Genomic DNA, 15970 nt, shown 5'->3' with positions numbered 1-15970 from the left:
ATAACTCGGAATATTGTCGAGTGTCTTAAGAGATTGTATTTACTGACATATATATGAATTTTATTTATAATTTTATGTGTTATTATATTTTTTATAATTAAACTTAATGATATTTGTTACACGTTTTACTTTCTTTCTTTGTGACTATTGTTAATAATATTAGTTGTTTTTTTTTTTTTTTTTTTTTTTTTTTTATTATAAACCGTCTATTGTTCATAACGTCGTTTGTTATGTATGCGACAACCGATACTGTTATATAAGATTATTTTATAATCATAATGAAATTTAAAATACGAGAAAAAATTACTGTTCATATTTTATAAATAACTGCAAGAATAAAATTCGATTTTGTTATAAATTTTTAACTTTAAAATTTATTTCCGATTTAATTTATTTAGAATGCGATAAATATTTTACTGTTAAAAAAATGACCGAGTTTCGATCGTCACAATTTTTTTTTATTTTTAAGGATAATGAGGTTACTTCAAAAAAATGGAGAAAAATTTTATTATATTTTTTTTTTATACATTTTAACAACCATAATATTTTTTGTGACAGATACTTGAAATTTACGACATTTAGCGCCTATAGCCGGAAGCTAAAAATATTAGATAAGATACAGCTGGTAAAAAAGATACCTAATCGTTCTAAAAGTGACGTCATCATCGGATCAAAAAATATTTTTTGGTTACATGTGCGATAGCAAACGACCAAAAAATATCGAAGTAACTTAACGAGCCATCTTGTGACAAATTTTATCATCATTTTAATTCGTTCACTTACCGACTTCTCTCTAATTTTCAACTAATACTCAAAACAATCTTACCAAATAAATAAACGCGGATTTATAACCTGCCATTTATAGGCACTAAATGTAGTAAATTTCAAATATCTGTCACAAATTAATGTATTTATCTAGTACAATCGAGTCTAAGACGCTCGTGTGTTGGTAATCTTCTCACTCGCGTCTTAAACACGATCGCACTTGATAGATAAACTGCTATTACGAACAAATTTTAGTTACACAGATTTATTATAAGTACACGGAAAGAAAATAATGGAAAGGATTCCCATAATTTTGTGAAATTTTTTTCCTATACCATCATAGGAGTTACGGCCATAAATTATGAGAGTTCCTTTAATTATAGTAATGTTTCCCATAATTATAGGTATAGTTCCTATAATTATAGGAATGATACCCATAACATTATAAGAATGGTTCCTCTAATTATAGGAATATTTCCTATAATTTATAGGAATACGTCCTACAACATTATGGGAATTATTACCATAGTATATACGAATTATTCCCCTATTATTATGGAAGCTATTTCCATAATCCATAGCAAAACTTCCCATAATTTTCTTTCCGTGTAGTATAACGTAATCGTAAAAGCACCGACACAAAAACTTTCCCGGACATTTTGAATCACTTAAAATACTTGATAAGTAATAAATGAAGACTTAAAAATATTTTTATAATATCTTATATTTTACCCTTCTTAGTGAAAAAGGTTAAGACTCGGCCGTACTTAACGAAATCTTGAATTTAAAAATTCTAATTAAGTTTTGAATATTTATGGGACACGAATGATGAAAATCATCTGAGGAAGTTCATCTCCTGCTTTCTGTCGGAAGCTAAGAAAGTCGCTGCTATAATAATTATTTAATAAATAATTAGAATACTTAAATTCAAGATTTCGTTAGGTGCGGCCCAGCCTTAAACATCTCATCAAAATATTAAAACTTTGCTGTCGGTTGAATAATAAAATATTCTGATGCACTAGATGTAGACGATGCATTAATAATTAATTTTCATGCATACATGTCATTTGAATCTTAGACACACATTGTATGTATGTATATATTTCATGACACTCATATATAATATATATTGCCTTACGAATTTCATGCATGAATTTGAGCTTTTGGTATAAAGTTTCCTTGAGTTGTACCCTTCCAGCCGGAAGTGAGAATCTCAATTTCAAAATTCCTCTCGTAAAGGTGTAGCTCCGTATCTCAGTGCCACAGTAGCTTCGTACCTCTATGGCGTGTGTGTCTCTTGCATTAAGTTTACGAATCTGCTGTGGCTCACACACCCTTTTTACCTTATGTTACAGTTTCCCCGCCCATTCTATCAAGGAATTGGTTTGTAGGGTGCATACACTCAAGGGTTTGTCACACTGTTGTACATAGTTTTCAGGTTTGCGTCACCGGTGGAGAACACAAGTGTCTCCTCATCTCTTGTTCGTCATCGCCTTTTCCTTCATACTCTTCACCCCCTTTCATCCAAAATATATATATATACAGCATTAGTGTATAGCCTATAGTATATGTATTCACCAAACCACGTTTCCGTTCGACAGTTGCCAAAGTTAAGATTTTCTGTCTTCCTCTTCTGCAAAAGGACTTACAGCCTGATGTCGATGTGGTCGGATATCGATCGCAGCTGCTGACGGGTAAATTAAACTCGGTTTACCAACGTTTCCTCCCGGATCCTTCCCGTCCTCTTTTATACATTCTCTTGTGTGACGTTTTCCTTCTTCAATGCTGCACCATATTGTACCGAATGCTGCCGCCGGAAATATGCGAGTTCGCGACGAATTCTCTGACTTGCCTCTACCATTGGATGCTATATAAATTCATTTCTAATGCCCTTGATAAATTTACTAAACATTCATTCATTCATTCAGTCATATATATATCATCAATTTATTAAAATATCTCGCTTCAGTTATGGCTGTGGTACTTTTATTAAAATTTCTGCATAAATATTTTCGCTTATTGATTACATCAGTATTTTTTAATACAATAAATACCTTCGGCTAAAATATGATTATTTTATCAAATACCAATATCAATCATGTATTTTCAATTAACTTGTCAAAAGCAAAAAAAAAAAGAATAAATATATGGAGTTTGAAGTTGGTTATAATTGTTTTATTATTCAATGAAAAAACTTGTGGTTTATTTAAATGTTTATTTTACAAATCGAGTGAATTGGTTTTAATAGGCTTGTGAATTTATCATATAAGTTAATCTACTATTTCGAAGCTATATAAAGCGGCTTAATTAATTAGAAATTTATTAGCCGGCCATAATCAGATGTTTACTAACTTCAGTTTGCGATAAAGTCATATTTATCGATTATTCTGTGTTCTAGTAGGTTTTGATTAAAAATAAAAATCGTGAGATTTAATCGTGAAAAGGTAATCACTAAAAAAAAATATTTGAAGATTTTAAGTCCATCAATTTCTCTTTACAATGTGAATTTTGTCTCTTTGGACTCTGAGAAAAAATTTTTACGCTTAGAAAATTTTTTAGTAAAATTTAGCTAAAAATTTTGGTACTGAAAAAATCTCTAGACAGTAAATAAATTTTGATCTCATACCAGATAGAAGTAGCATTTAATGCACATGGTATTTAGTCTCTCCTCAGTTTGAAGTGATAAAATAATTTTAGATAGAACTAATCTCAATTCATGATTTTCTACAGATTTTCTTGCAAAGTAACGGGCTATGATTTTCTACAGATTTTTTTTAGAGTTTCTATAGATTTTCTTCGAAGTTCACACCATGATTTTCTATAGATTTTCTGGAAAGGTGACGAGTCGTGATTTTCTTCATATTTTCTTTAGATTTTCTTAGAAGCTCACGTCATCATTTTTATAGATTTTCTGGAAAGGTGTCGAGTCATAATTTTTTGCAGATTTTCTATCGATTTTCTGAGAAGATCACGTCATGATTTTCTACAGATTTTCTATAGATTTCCTGGAAAGGTGACAAGTCATGATTTTCTATAGATTTTCTAGAAAGGTGACATGATTTTCTACAAATTTTCTATAGATTTCCTGGAAAGGTGACAAGTCATGATTTTCTATAGATTTTCTAGAAAGGTGACATGATTTTCAACAGATTTTCTTAGAAGGTCACGTCTTGATTATCTGCAGATTTTCAACAGATTTTCTTAGAAGTTCACGTCTTGATTATCTGCAGATTTTCTATAGATTTTCTGAGAAGATCACGTCATGATTTTCTACAGATTTTCTATAGATTTCCTGGAAAGGTGACAAGTCATGATTTTCTATAGATTTTCTAGAAAGGTGACATGATTTTCAACAGATTTTCTTAGAAGGTCACGTCTTGATTATCTGCAGATTTTCAACAGATTTTCTTAGAAGTTCACGTCTTGATTATCTGCAGATTTTCTATAGATTTTCTGAGAAGATCACGTCATGATTTTCTACAGATTTTCTATAGATTTCCTGGAAAGGTGACAAGTCATGATTTTCTATAGATTTTCTAGAAAGGTGACATGATTTTCAACAGATTTTCTTAGAAGGTCACGTCTTGATTATCTGCAGATTTTCTATAGATTTTCTGAGAAGATCGCGTCATGATTTTCTACAGATTTTTTATAGATTTCCTGGAAAGGTGACAAGTCATGATTTTCTATAGATTTTCTAGAAAGGTGACATGATTTTCAGCAGATTTTCTATAGATTTCCTAGAAAGTGACGAGTCATGATTTTCTATAGATTTATAAACATCTACTACGATATCATTTGTCAGAGAATATTTTGTTAAAAAAATTTTGTCCAGGATTAACGCGTGACACTACAAGATTTATTTTGTCACCCCCTTCTGCCAGTGTCAGAATGAAATTTTTATAGTTTTATGGTAAAAAAATTTACTAATAATATTCATAATTTCAAAAATTTGCAGGCGGATTAAAGTATTTTACAAATACTTATATTATGAGTAAAAATATTAACTTACCTAAATTTAAATAATGCTAAAATAATTTATGAAAACATTACTTTCAGTCAGTAAGTGTTTTATCCCTCCTTAAGATAATCTAAATTTGATAAGATAATATACTAGCCAATTTCATTTTATACACAGTTATCTTTAATATTGAAAATGCAATCTTACCTCGTGATTCTCTATCTTCTTGACAGTTTCTCGTTTTCACTCGTGAAATAATAATAAGAGCACACAATCTTATAAGGCACAGCGCAGTAAGGGGTTTAAAAAACGGTATAAGATATATTATACAAAAAAACTCTTTAAATATTATGAATATCATTATACATTCAATGCTACATATTTCCAATTTTCTTGTACTTATTTTAAAATTTTTATTACATCATATGCACACACAGTCCACGAAAATACTGCAAGCTCATTCTGAATAATCATACGGTCCAGTAAACGATTCCAATACGTATATCCTTAAAATATCCAATGTTCTCTATTGCAATCCCGTAGAAACCAAAGAAAATTAAACAAAAAAAAAAAAATAATAAAGAAAAGAAATATCCAATAGAGCGAATAAAAAGCGTTTATAAAAGTTTCTCAAGCAATGTGGTTAGAAAAGAATTGTTGGGTGATGGTATTTTAGGGTGGAAACGATAGCCGTTCACTTGGGAATGGATGGGGAACTTTTTAAATTGAACAAGTGAATTGAGATTTAAGGGTATATAATATATGCTCTGATTTTCATATTTTTTTGCACTTTTTTTTTCAGAATATCCTGGACAAATTCAATCCAGGAGCTAGGCAACTGATCAATGCAGGCAAAGCATATCTCAAGGCTCTACATGGTGAGTGAATTTTATTATATTGTATTGAATAAATCTGTGGAATGAAATGATAAAAAAAAAAAAAAAAAAAAAAAAATATGATAAGATAAAAAAGTAAAGCTGTACATAGTTTTATTTATGTATTTGAGAAAATGAAAAAAGGATAGAGAAGTTTGTTTCGTCTCTTGGGGTCTTTGGTCTTTGAATCGAGTGTCAGTTTGCCAAAGTTCTCTTCCTACGTTTTATTTCATGTCCTTGTTTACTCCTTTCACTCTTCTTACAATTTTCCTTACTCCGTTTCATCTCGAGTTTCGAGAACATTTGACCCCTATCCATCAGTCTTTTCAAGGATTGCCATTTTATTTTTACTTGCTTCATCCTTTTTATTCCTTCTCTCATTCTTATGTTTACTATTTTCTTAGTACTCGCAAGTAAACATGAGATTCTATTATCGTTCTTAAGGACATTTTTTTTTATACTCTGCTATCCGATCAGACCCATTGTCTTTGTGTTTGTGCAAAAGCTTTTACTTAATTTTTTTTTTATCATCGTCCTTTATATATTTATATTACATTAACAAATACATTTAAATGTAAATTTAAAAAAAAATTATTTTAAATAATTCACTGAAATTAATTTAATTAATTGCACTAATAATTTTTCTTTATTTACATTTGTAAGTAATTCAGAAAATTGTAATTGCTTCATAAATTTCGTGTGTATTCGAAATATTTGTTCCATTATTTTTAGCATTTTTATTTGTATAGAGCTTTTTCCCCTTATTCATTGTTATCAAATAAACAGTAGTGCTGATGTGGCACGTTTTATCTACATAACGGTGAGCTTTCAACGCTATATTATGAACATACGTATAAAGTAGTCTTGCTATAATTAAAACAATACAATTTTGAAAAAAAAAATGGAAAAAAAAAAGTAAATAAATATAACCCATCACTCGAAAAATTTGTGTTTACAGTTGAAAAGTATTAAAATTCTATATGTAGTAAATACAAAAATATGAACAGCATTGAAATAAAATTAAGTAGAGCTTCTAAATATAAAGTCGATTTTTAAATTAAATTTTGCTTATTCAAAAAAATTGATAATTGAAATGAAATAAGTTATTGTTCTTACGTAGAAAATGATGATATCTTGGCGCAAGAAATATTTTTAACTTCCCGCTAAGAAAATTAAAAATTTTCAAAAATTCGGGAAGTGGTTGGTTTTGGTTCGAATTTGCAAATCGAATTTCTAAGAGATCTTGACGTTTTGAGGCCCTAGGAAGCTATTCTGACTAATTTCAAAATGATGTTCGAGTGTGTGAGTGTGTAAATATCTGTATCGTTCGAACAGATGAACCGGTTTTGATCGTTAAGGTGGCATTCGAAGCGGCTTGTCAATATAAAAGCTGTGAGAAATTATAAATAGATCGGTAGGGTGCGTTTGAAGATATTCCAAAAATAAAATTTTTTCAAAAATGTTTTTTTTGGATAACTTCTAATGTGCTTGATGGATTGATTCCAAAATCTAATCAGCTGTAAAACTTTATAAGCCGCGTCGAATGCCACCCCAACCATCAAAATCAGTTCATTCATTCGAGAGAAACCGTGACCGAAATAATCAAAAATAAAATGTTTTTCTAGTTTTTTTGAAATATCTCAAAATGACTGTATAAACCAATTCCAAAATCTGATCAGCTTTAGAACTTAATAAAACGCGTCGATTGCCACCTCAGCTTTCTCAATCGGTTAATTCGTTCGAGATTTGGGTTGGCCCGTAGGGTTAATTTTTTATTACGAAATGAAAAGAAAAATTTTTCTCGGGGCTAATAAAAATTGCTTAGCATAAGAAATCTTCTCTTTCCTCACTAAAATTTTTTGTCAAGCCAAAAAAATTTTTGTTTTCAATTCATAATGCAAAAAATTTCTTAGGACTGGTAAAAGTTTCCTTGGGATGTACAAAAATATTTTGCGTCAAAAAATCATTCTTTTCCGTGTAGTAGTTTGAGATCCTAGAAAACTCTTCTGATTGTTTATGAATTGAGATCGGGTTTGGGCATTTGGAAGAATTTTTTAAAACTTAGGTGACGTGAAAATTTCAGAAGGCGTCGGTTAAGATTTGGAGTTATTTAAAAAGTGAAATTAATAAAAAAATACTTAGTTTTATTTTAGTATATCTTTAAGGATTGCTATCGATCGGTTCAAAAATATAATCAGCTTTAAAGCCTGAAAACCCGCATTGAAAAACATAGATGCCACCAAAATCGGTTTATGCGATCAGGAGATATCGCTGGGGAAAAAATTGAAAACTAACAAATTTCCTTATTTATTCCCGAACGACTCACAATAAGATACGCGGCCAAATATTGCGAAAATCGCGATAGATATTTGCTTTCAAAAATCTCTCGATCGTCGCAAAAATGACAAAATCGATTCTTTAGCTTATGGAACATTGCCAATAAAAAAATTAATATTTTCATTGAATATTTCATTACTTGACGACCAGATCTAAACTAAAGCTCATTTAATTTTCTATGCAAACTATTCTTTTTATGAATTCTCATAAGTAATGAAAATATTGAATTCCCGTATGATTTTCTTTTTTTTAAATTTGCGCTAGAGACAGTGGGAAATTTTGGGGCCGGCCCGTAGGGTCAATCGTTTTTTAATCAACATTTAACCAAGAATTTTTGAGCTGTTTTACTGCGATTAAAAATTGGAATATTAAATTTAAATTACAACATTTAATTAACATGGCATCAAAAAGGTTGAAAGTAACTTTATTCGAAGTTAATTAACGTCAATCAAATTTCTGAATACTCTATTGTATTATTATTAGTATAAAACTCAGTAACATAATCCATGTTTGTCACTATAATACTATTTTTTATATAATTATATAATGTTATATTGATTTTATTATCTGTTAAAATATTACTGCAATAATAATCCAATTTATACACAACTTTTTTTTCTTTTGTGCCTATACTTTATCCTGAAGGGATTTTCCAGTATTATAAATTCTGCTTATTTTCTCATTTTTTTTTGACTCTTTATTTTTCTCTTGCACCTCATTCGTTGCCTGTTAAAGCGATTGGGTTTCAAACTGTCGCGCTCACGTACCAGCAGAAAATCTCCTACGTAAGCGCAGCTTAAATTTGGCTTTGTCACGGGAGACGCGTTTTCATATATGTAGAATCGTGTCCAAGTGGAATGAGAAGGTATGTTATACCTTAGGCTATACTTTTATATATAGACGTGGAGCTTGTAATATATTGCAATGGATGTAGAGAATACAGACAAGTCGAGAACAATATTTATGAGGTTTTTAGGAGAGCTTGCTACAGAGCTTTGTGTCTGCATATACCTTGTGGCTTAAAATTATCGATGGGAATCCAGCTATATCGTATTTATTACTGTCACACATGATGATATCACCGTACTGTTACAATAATTTTCATACTTATTATATTAAAATATGTTGAAAGTCCATGAAAATGTCTTTAGATCTTTGTCATGCCCTGTGTAAAAAAAAATTCTTTCTAAAAATGTTTGTAACCATAAACTTTCTAACTTGAGACAATTTCGAACTTAAATTATGTTTGGAATTTTGAAAACATTGAAGAGTAAAATTTTTGATTGAGTACTTTTTACACGGAATGAAAATAATGGGGATGGTTCCCATAATTTTGTGAAATTCTTTCCTATACCAGTATAGGAATTACGATCATAAATTATAAGAGCAAATCCTATAATTATAGGAATGCTTCCCATAATTATAGGAAAAGTTCCTATAATTTATAGGAAGACTTCCTACAATATTATGGGAATAATTTCCATAATATATGGGAACTATTTCTATGTTATAGGATCCATTTCCATAAATTATAGGAACCACTACTATAACATTACAGGAATGGTTCCCATAATGCAATGGGAATATTTCCTATATCATTATGGGAATGGCTTCCATACTATCATAAAAATATTAAATCAAAGAAAATTGTCGAAATCACTTCTGCAATACACAGGAATATTATTAAACATAAAAACAAAAATTCAAACACTGAAAAAAAAAATTTGTGTTTGGCAAAAAACATCAAAATTTTTAACAGAAATTTTTTGTCAGCGCAGAACATTCAAGAAAATTCAAATTTTGAAAATAAAAATTTGAATTTCGATAAAATCTCAAATTTTGAAAAAATTTCTATACTATTTTGCTAAATAAAAATTTTATCATATTATATGGATGGTTTCCCATAACATTATGGGAATAGGTCCCATCACATTATGGGAATAGGTCTCATAATATTATGGGAACGGTTCCCATAACATATAGGAACTATCCTTATAATGGTATGGGTACAATTCTTATACCATTATGGGAACTATTCCCATAATGCATAAGAAAACTTCCCATAATTTTCTTTCCGTGCAGGAACTTTTTTTCTGAATTTTTTAAGTGCAATAATTTTTGAAAACTTTTCTAATTTGAATAACATTTTTAAAAAACTGTAAAACAAATTATTAATGTTTTTTAAATCTGTATAAGAATTTCTTGATAACGTGGTCTGGAGATTGAAAATTTTTTTCTTATCAAGTTTTTTTGAAGTGCCAAAAATGATCAACTTATAGTTGAGAAGTATCTAAAATTTGAAAGTTGACTATTACATACTTTTCAGAAACTTTTTTTTAATGAACTTTTTTTGCATGGGGCATTTCGACTTGAATTGAAATGAAATCCAAATCACCCCGCTGAAAAAAACAAACTCCTCATTTACTCCGTGTGCGGAGTATTATTTTTTAAAAATTCCGGAACTCCAAACGATGGAGTGAATTCGGATTGAAATAAAATCCATATTTACTTCGAATTCACTCCCGGAATTTTACAGTGTAGTAACTTCTCTTTTCCATTTTAGATTTGTAATTTACGTACAGTTTGATTACGAGCTCTACGGTTCTCCTCTATATGTACAATATTATTCTTTTTATCTTAAATTTGTGTGGGCGGCTAGTAAATTATTGCACAATTTTATTACACTCATACTACTTATAGTTTTATGGGTCGTCAAAAAATTAACGATTTAAAGTTTCATAATTTAATTTCCGTCGAACCAGTTACACGAAATAGTTATCCAAGTTTTTTTGTTCATCATAAATCATTACAAAAAATAACTTGCTTTATTTAATTTATATAAAATCCAAAAAACTAAATATTTGAATAAAAGTATAAAATAAATTTCATTAATGTTTATTCAAAGTTTCATAAATGAAACAAAACTTTATTAATTTGAACACTTGGCTAATCTATTAAGTATATTTGAATAGTAAAATTTATTATGTAGAGAATTAAATTGACGAAGAGAGTATAAAACGATAAAACGGTAACGTAAATGTTCATCTAAAACTTTATCCCACGTTTACATTCCCAAAGCACTTGCTGGTGTATATTCTCAGTAAGGATGACAGATAAATTAATTCCATCTCTACAAATTTGATTCATTTTACCGAAAAGGTTAATTCGCTAAGTCATTTACGCATTCGTGCGTTACAACGTGCTATTTTATATCATCTCACTTTTGTTTTGTTCCATATTGTCTCAAAACTTATTTTAATTGACAATAGTATGTTCACTTAAATTTAGACATACATATAATATATCGAATTTATTATATGCTTAATAATAGTATCTTAGATAACTAGTGCCATCGAGTGTAACACTCGATGTCACTGGTTATCTACCCGCATGAAAAAGCTTTACATGTGAAAACATATATAATAAAATATATGAATATTATAATGTGATATATTGTACAATATAAAATAATATTAATATTTTGCCGTATTAATATATGATAATATATTGAATAAAAATATATTGGTAAAATATATTACCAATATATTCAATTATTACCAATATAATATGAAAACATATATGATAAAATATATGAATATTATAATGTGATATATTGTACAATATAAAATAATATTAATATTTTTGCCGTATTAATATATGATAATATATTGAATAAAAATATATTGGTAAAATATATTACCAATATATTCAATTATTACCAATATAATGTGAAAACATATATGATGAAATATATGAATATTATAATGTGATATATTGTACAATATAAAATAATATTAATATTTTGCCGTATTAATATATGATAATATATTGAATAAAAATATATTGGTAAAATATATTACCAATATATTCAATTATTACCAATATAATATGAAAACATATATGATAAAATATATGAATATTATAATGTGATATATTGTACAATATAAAATAATATTAATATTTTTGCCGTATTAATATATGATAATATATTGAATAAAAATATATTGGTAAAATATATTACCAATATATTCAATTATTACCAATATAATGTGAAAACATATATGATGAAATATATGAATATTATAATGTGATATATTGTACAATATAAAATAATATTAATATTTTGCCGTATTAATATATGATAATATATTGAATAAAAATATATTGGTAAAATATATTACCAATATATTCAATTATTACCAATATAATATGAAAACATATATGATAAAATATATGAATATTATAATGTGATATATTGTACAATATAAAATAATATTAATATTTTTGCCGTATTAATATATGATAATATATTGAATAAAAATATATTGGTAAAATATATTACCAATATATTCAATTATTACCAATATAATGTGAAAACATATATGATGAAATATATGAATATTATAATGTGATATATTGTACAATATAAAATAATATTAATATTTTGCCGTATTAATATATGATAATATATTGAATAAAAATATATTGGTAAAATATATTACCAATATATTCAATTATTACCAATATAATATGAAAACATATATGATAAAATATATGAATATTATAATGTGATATATTGTACAATATAAAATAATATTAATATTTTGCCGTATTAATATATGATAATATATTAAATAAAAATATATTGGTAAAATATATTACCAATATATTCAATTATTACTAATATAATGTGAAAACATATATGATAAAATATATGAATATTATAATGTGATATATTGTACAATACAAAATAATATTAATATTTTTGCCGTATTAATATATGATAATATATTGAATAAAAATATATTGGTAGAATATATTACTAATATATTTATCAATATATGACTTCTTTATGTATGTTTTACATGTATATTTTAATATATCTTTTTTTATATTGATACATTATGTTGAAAGCAGTATATTAATTAATATACAGTATTTTTCATATTTTTTATGTTTTCCAGTATATTGCAAAATATATGGTTTGCAGTATATTGTAAAATATATGGCACTATTTTTACTATTCTTAGGTTATTGTGTTAGTTATTCAGTAAATGCAAGATCAATGAAAAGAAAAAAAAAATAATAAACGATTTTTTTTTTTGTGGAATTGTGTAGAAATTGAAAAAGTATATTGAAAAAATAAAATTGCAATATATTGCGAAAAATATAAGTTTTAATATATTGGAAAAATATAATTCCAATATACTGCGAACCATATATTTAAACATATAAATTCTTTCATATATAATCAATTATATAGAGACCATAAACCACTAATTATATGGATCAAAATATATGGAAATATATATCAAGTTTATTATATTATACTTATAAATTATATATATACTATCCATATATTTCAAGAATATATGGAGCATTATATGAGATAATATACATAGAAAAATACAAAACATTATATATGGGTAAATATATTATTATAAATATATAATCCAATATATGTAAAAAACATATATTTTTCAATATAGATATTTTTGCCGCTATATATTCATCACATATTCACCATATATTTTTTTATATACTTTTAACAATATATAGCTTTTCCATGCAGGTAATAACTATTTATGATATAAGTTGGATAAGTAACAGATTATAGCATGGGTTGATTCCAGAATTAGCTAAGGTCCTCACTTGTTCTCTTGTGACACAACACAACCAGAGGCGACTTGTGGAAAGGACCGATGCCTGATTTGTCATTTATCAGACAAATACCATACAATATTTTGTGCAATTCATGATTCAGAAGTTCTATTTATAGAGAAAATGATCACTAATTAATAACTAATATTACACGTATGTTGCACCGTTGACAAAATTACCAGTCCCCACTAGTTACCTCACCTTCTTTTGACCCCCCCCTTCCCCTATATAGTTAATAAAAATTAAATTAAATTTTTCTTAATTTAATCGAAATTAAAATCACATCTATAATTTATTATTTTTTTTATTGATTAGCAAACATCAACACTAACCTAAAAAAAAGTCTACTTATGACATTTAAAATTAAGGTTATAAACTTAAGATGACGCATGTTGATGATCTACACTACAGTCGTTTGCTATCAAATTTAAAGTGCATGTGCAGTCAAGAGAACTTTTTTTGCTAGTGATTAAGCTTTGAGTAAAGGTCAAGTCGACCCGATAACCTATTCTGAACACCGATATCTTGGACTATAGAGTAGGAATATATCACGCTTATTTTAATCAAATTTTGAGGTAGAAAGGATGCATTAGTTCTTTAAAAAATTTTAAACACTACATCCGACCAATCAGAAATTATCAGTGTGTACACGGAGAAAAAATTATAGTAACTGTTCCTAGTACGTTCATGAAATATCATTCCATACCGTTATGGTAATGATTACTTGGGATTATGGGATATAGACCCATACTTTCTGGGAAGGTTTTTATAAATATGGTAACAATTCCTATCATTATGATAACAGTTCCCATATCGCATGTGAAAGAATCATGGTAATGATTACCATACTCATAGGAATAGTTCCCATAAGCAAATAGGAACCAATCCTATAACCACATTGTAACGGTTCCTAAGCGTATATGGTAATGGTTACCATAATATTATGGGAATAGTTACCATAATATTATGGGAATGGTTACCATAATATTTAGAAATTATAATAATTTTTTTTTTGTAATAAGCGTTTTTTTTGTATATTTAATCTTTTTGTGAAACAATATTACAATAAAATATTATTTTTGGTCAGATAAAAATTAATTTGTAAATAATAATAATAATAAATAACTTCATAATAATTTACACTGCAAAATTCTATAGAAAAAAAAAATTATTATAATTTCTAAATATTATGGTAACCATTCCCATAATTTAATGGTAACCATTCCCATAATGTTATGGTAACGATTACCATAATATTATAGTAACCATTACCATAGGTACATAGTAACGATTACCATAATTCCATAGGAACTACTCCGATACCATATGGGAATTATACCCATAATTATAGGAATGGTTACCATTATATATATGGGTGCCGTTCCTATAATCTTCATTTCAAAAAAACCGGTTACCATGCAGTATGGGAACCATTCCCATAATTTATTGTAACTGTTACTATAATTTTCTCTCCGTGTAATGGGAAAGTTTATGAAGCCGATATTAAGCATCTAGCGGTGTTTATTTTGAGCATGTATTATATAAAATGAATTTTCTAATTTAAATTTACCCTGTTAACAAAATTTGTGTACTATTATTCTTTATTTTTCAATATTGAATGATAAATAATCCGATTACGATACTACAATATATATATATATATATATATATATATCTGAAGTATAGAAGATTTTCACTGTTTTCTCTTTTAGTAACCATCAGTCTCCGCTTAACTCTCAGTACGTCTCGGGTTTTAGCCAATTTATAGCATTCAGACCACTTTGAGGCCTTTTACAGGAAATGCTTAGCAAGTCTCGTGAGTTGGTCTGGTAGTTACTGGCGCCTTAAATCCACCTTCTCTTTCTACTCTTAAACATTTTCTTCCTTCTTTAATACTATCCCAACAGAGTCGTTTTCTCCCTTGCATTTCATTTCATTTACTTTCGCCGCGTCGTCTACTCGAAATTCGATACCAAGAAGTTAGGAATCGTTTTTCGATTTAAATTACCAGTGAATTGACAGAGAGGAAGTCTAAGCGAATTCATTTCTTGAGTGAGAGAAATCTTGACATTGCTAGATGAGACGACTGAGAGTAACTCTCATTTTCGTTGTTTCCGGTGAAGAGTGTACTATATACAAGTACTTTACTTTGTACTTTTCATTATTAATGAGTTTTTGTTCATTTTATCAAAAAAAATTTTTTTTTCATTTTTAATATTGTTATTAAATTAAAGATATATATTTAATATAATAATAGTGATAAGCAAAATATTTAGTAAACTAGAGCTAAAAAGGCATAAAATTTTAAAAGTTTTTTTAAATTTTTATTGGTCAAGATCTGCCCAAAATCAATATGTAAATCATTAAATAT

The 15970-nt window shown here is 27.6% G+C and overlaps 1 protein-coding gene across 3 annotated transcripts in view; it reads left to right on the top strand.

Moving 5' to 3' along the window:
* LOC103569403 (myb-like protein I) overlaps positions 1-15970 on the top strand; it is a 153722-nt gene that overhangs the window by 60236 nt on the left and 77516 nt on the right. For all 3 annotated transcript variants that reach the window (XM_053740525.1, XM_014439947.2, XM_014439946.2), the window contains exon 3: positions 5529-5604. In XM_053740525.1, the coding sequence (XP_053596500.1) occupies positions 5529-5604 (76 nt within the window). The remainder of the gene's footprint in view (positions 1-5528; positions 5605-15970) is intronic.

Source organism: Microplitis demolitor, chromosome 7 (genome assembly GCF_026212275.2).
Source record: "Microplitis demolitor isolate Queensland-Clemson2020A chromosome 7, iyMicDemo2.1a, whole genome shotgun sequence".
Taxonomy (NCBI): Eukaryota; Metazoa; Arthropoda; class Insecta; order Hymenoptera; family Braconidae; genus Microplitis; species Microplitis demolitor.
This window is presented reverse-complemented; position numbering and strand designations above follow the sequence as displayed.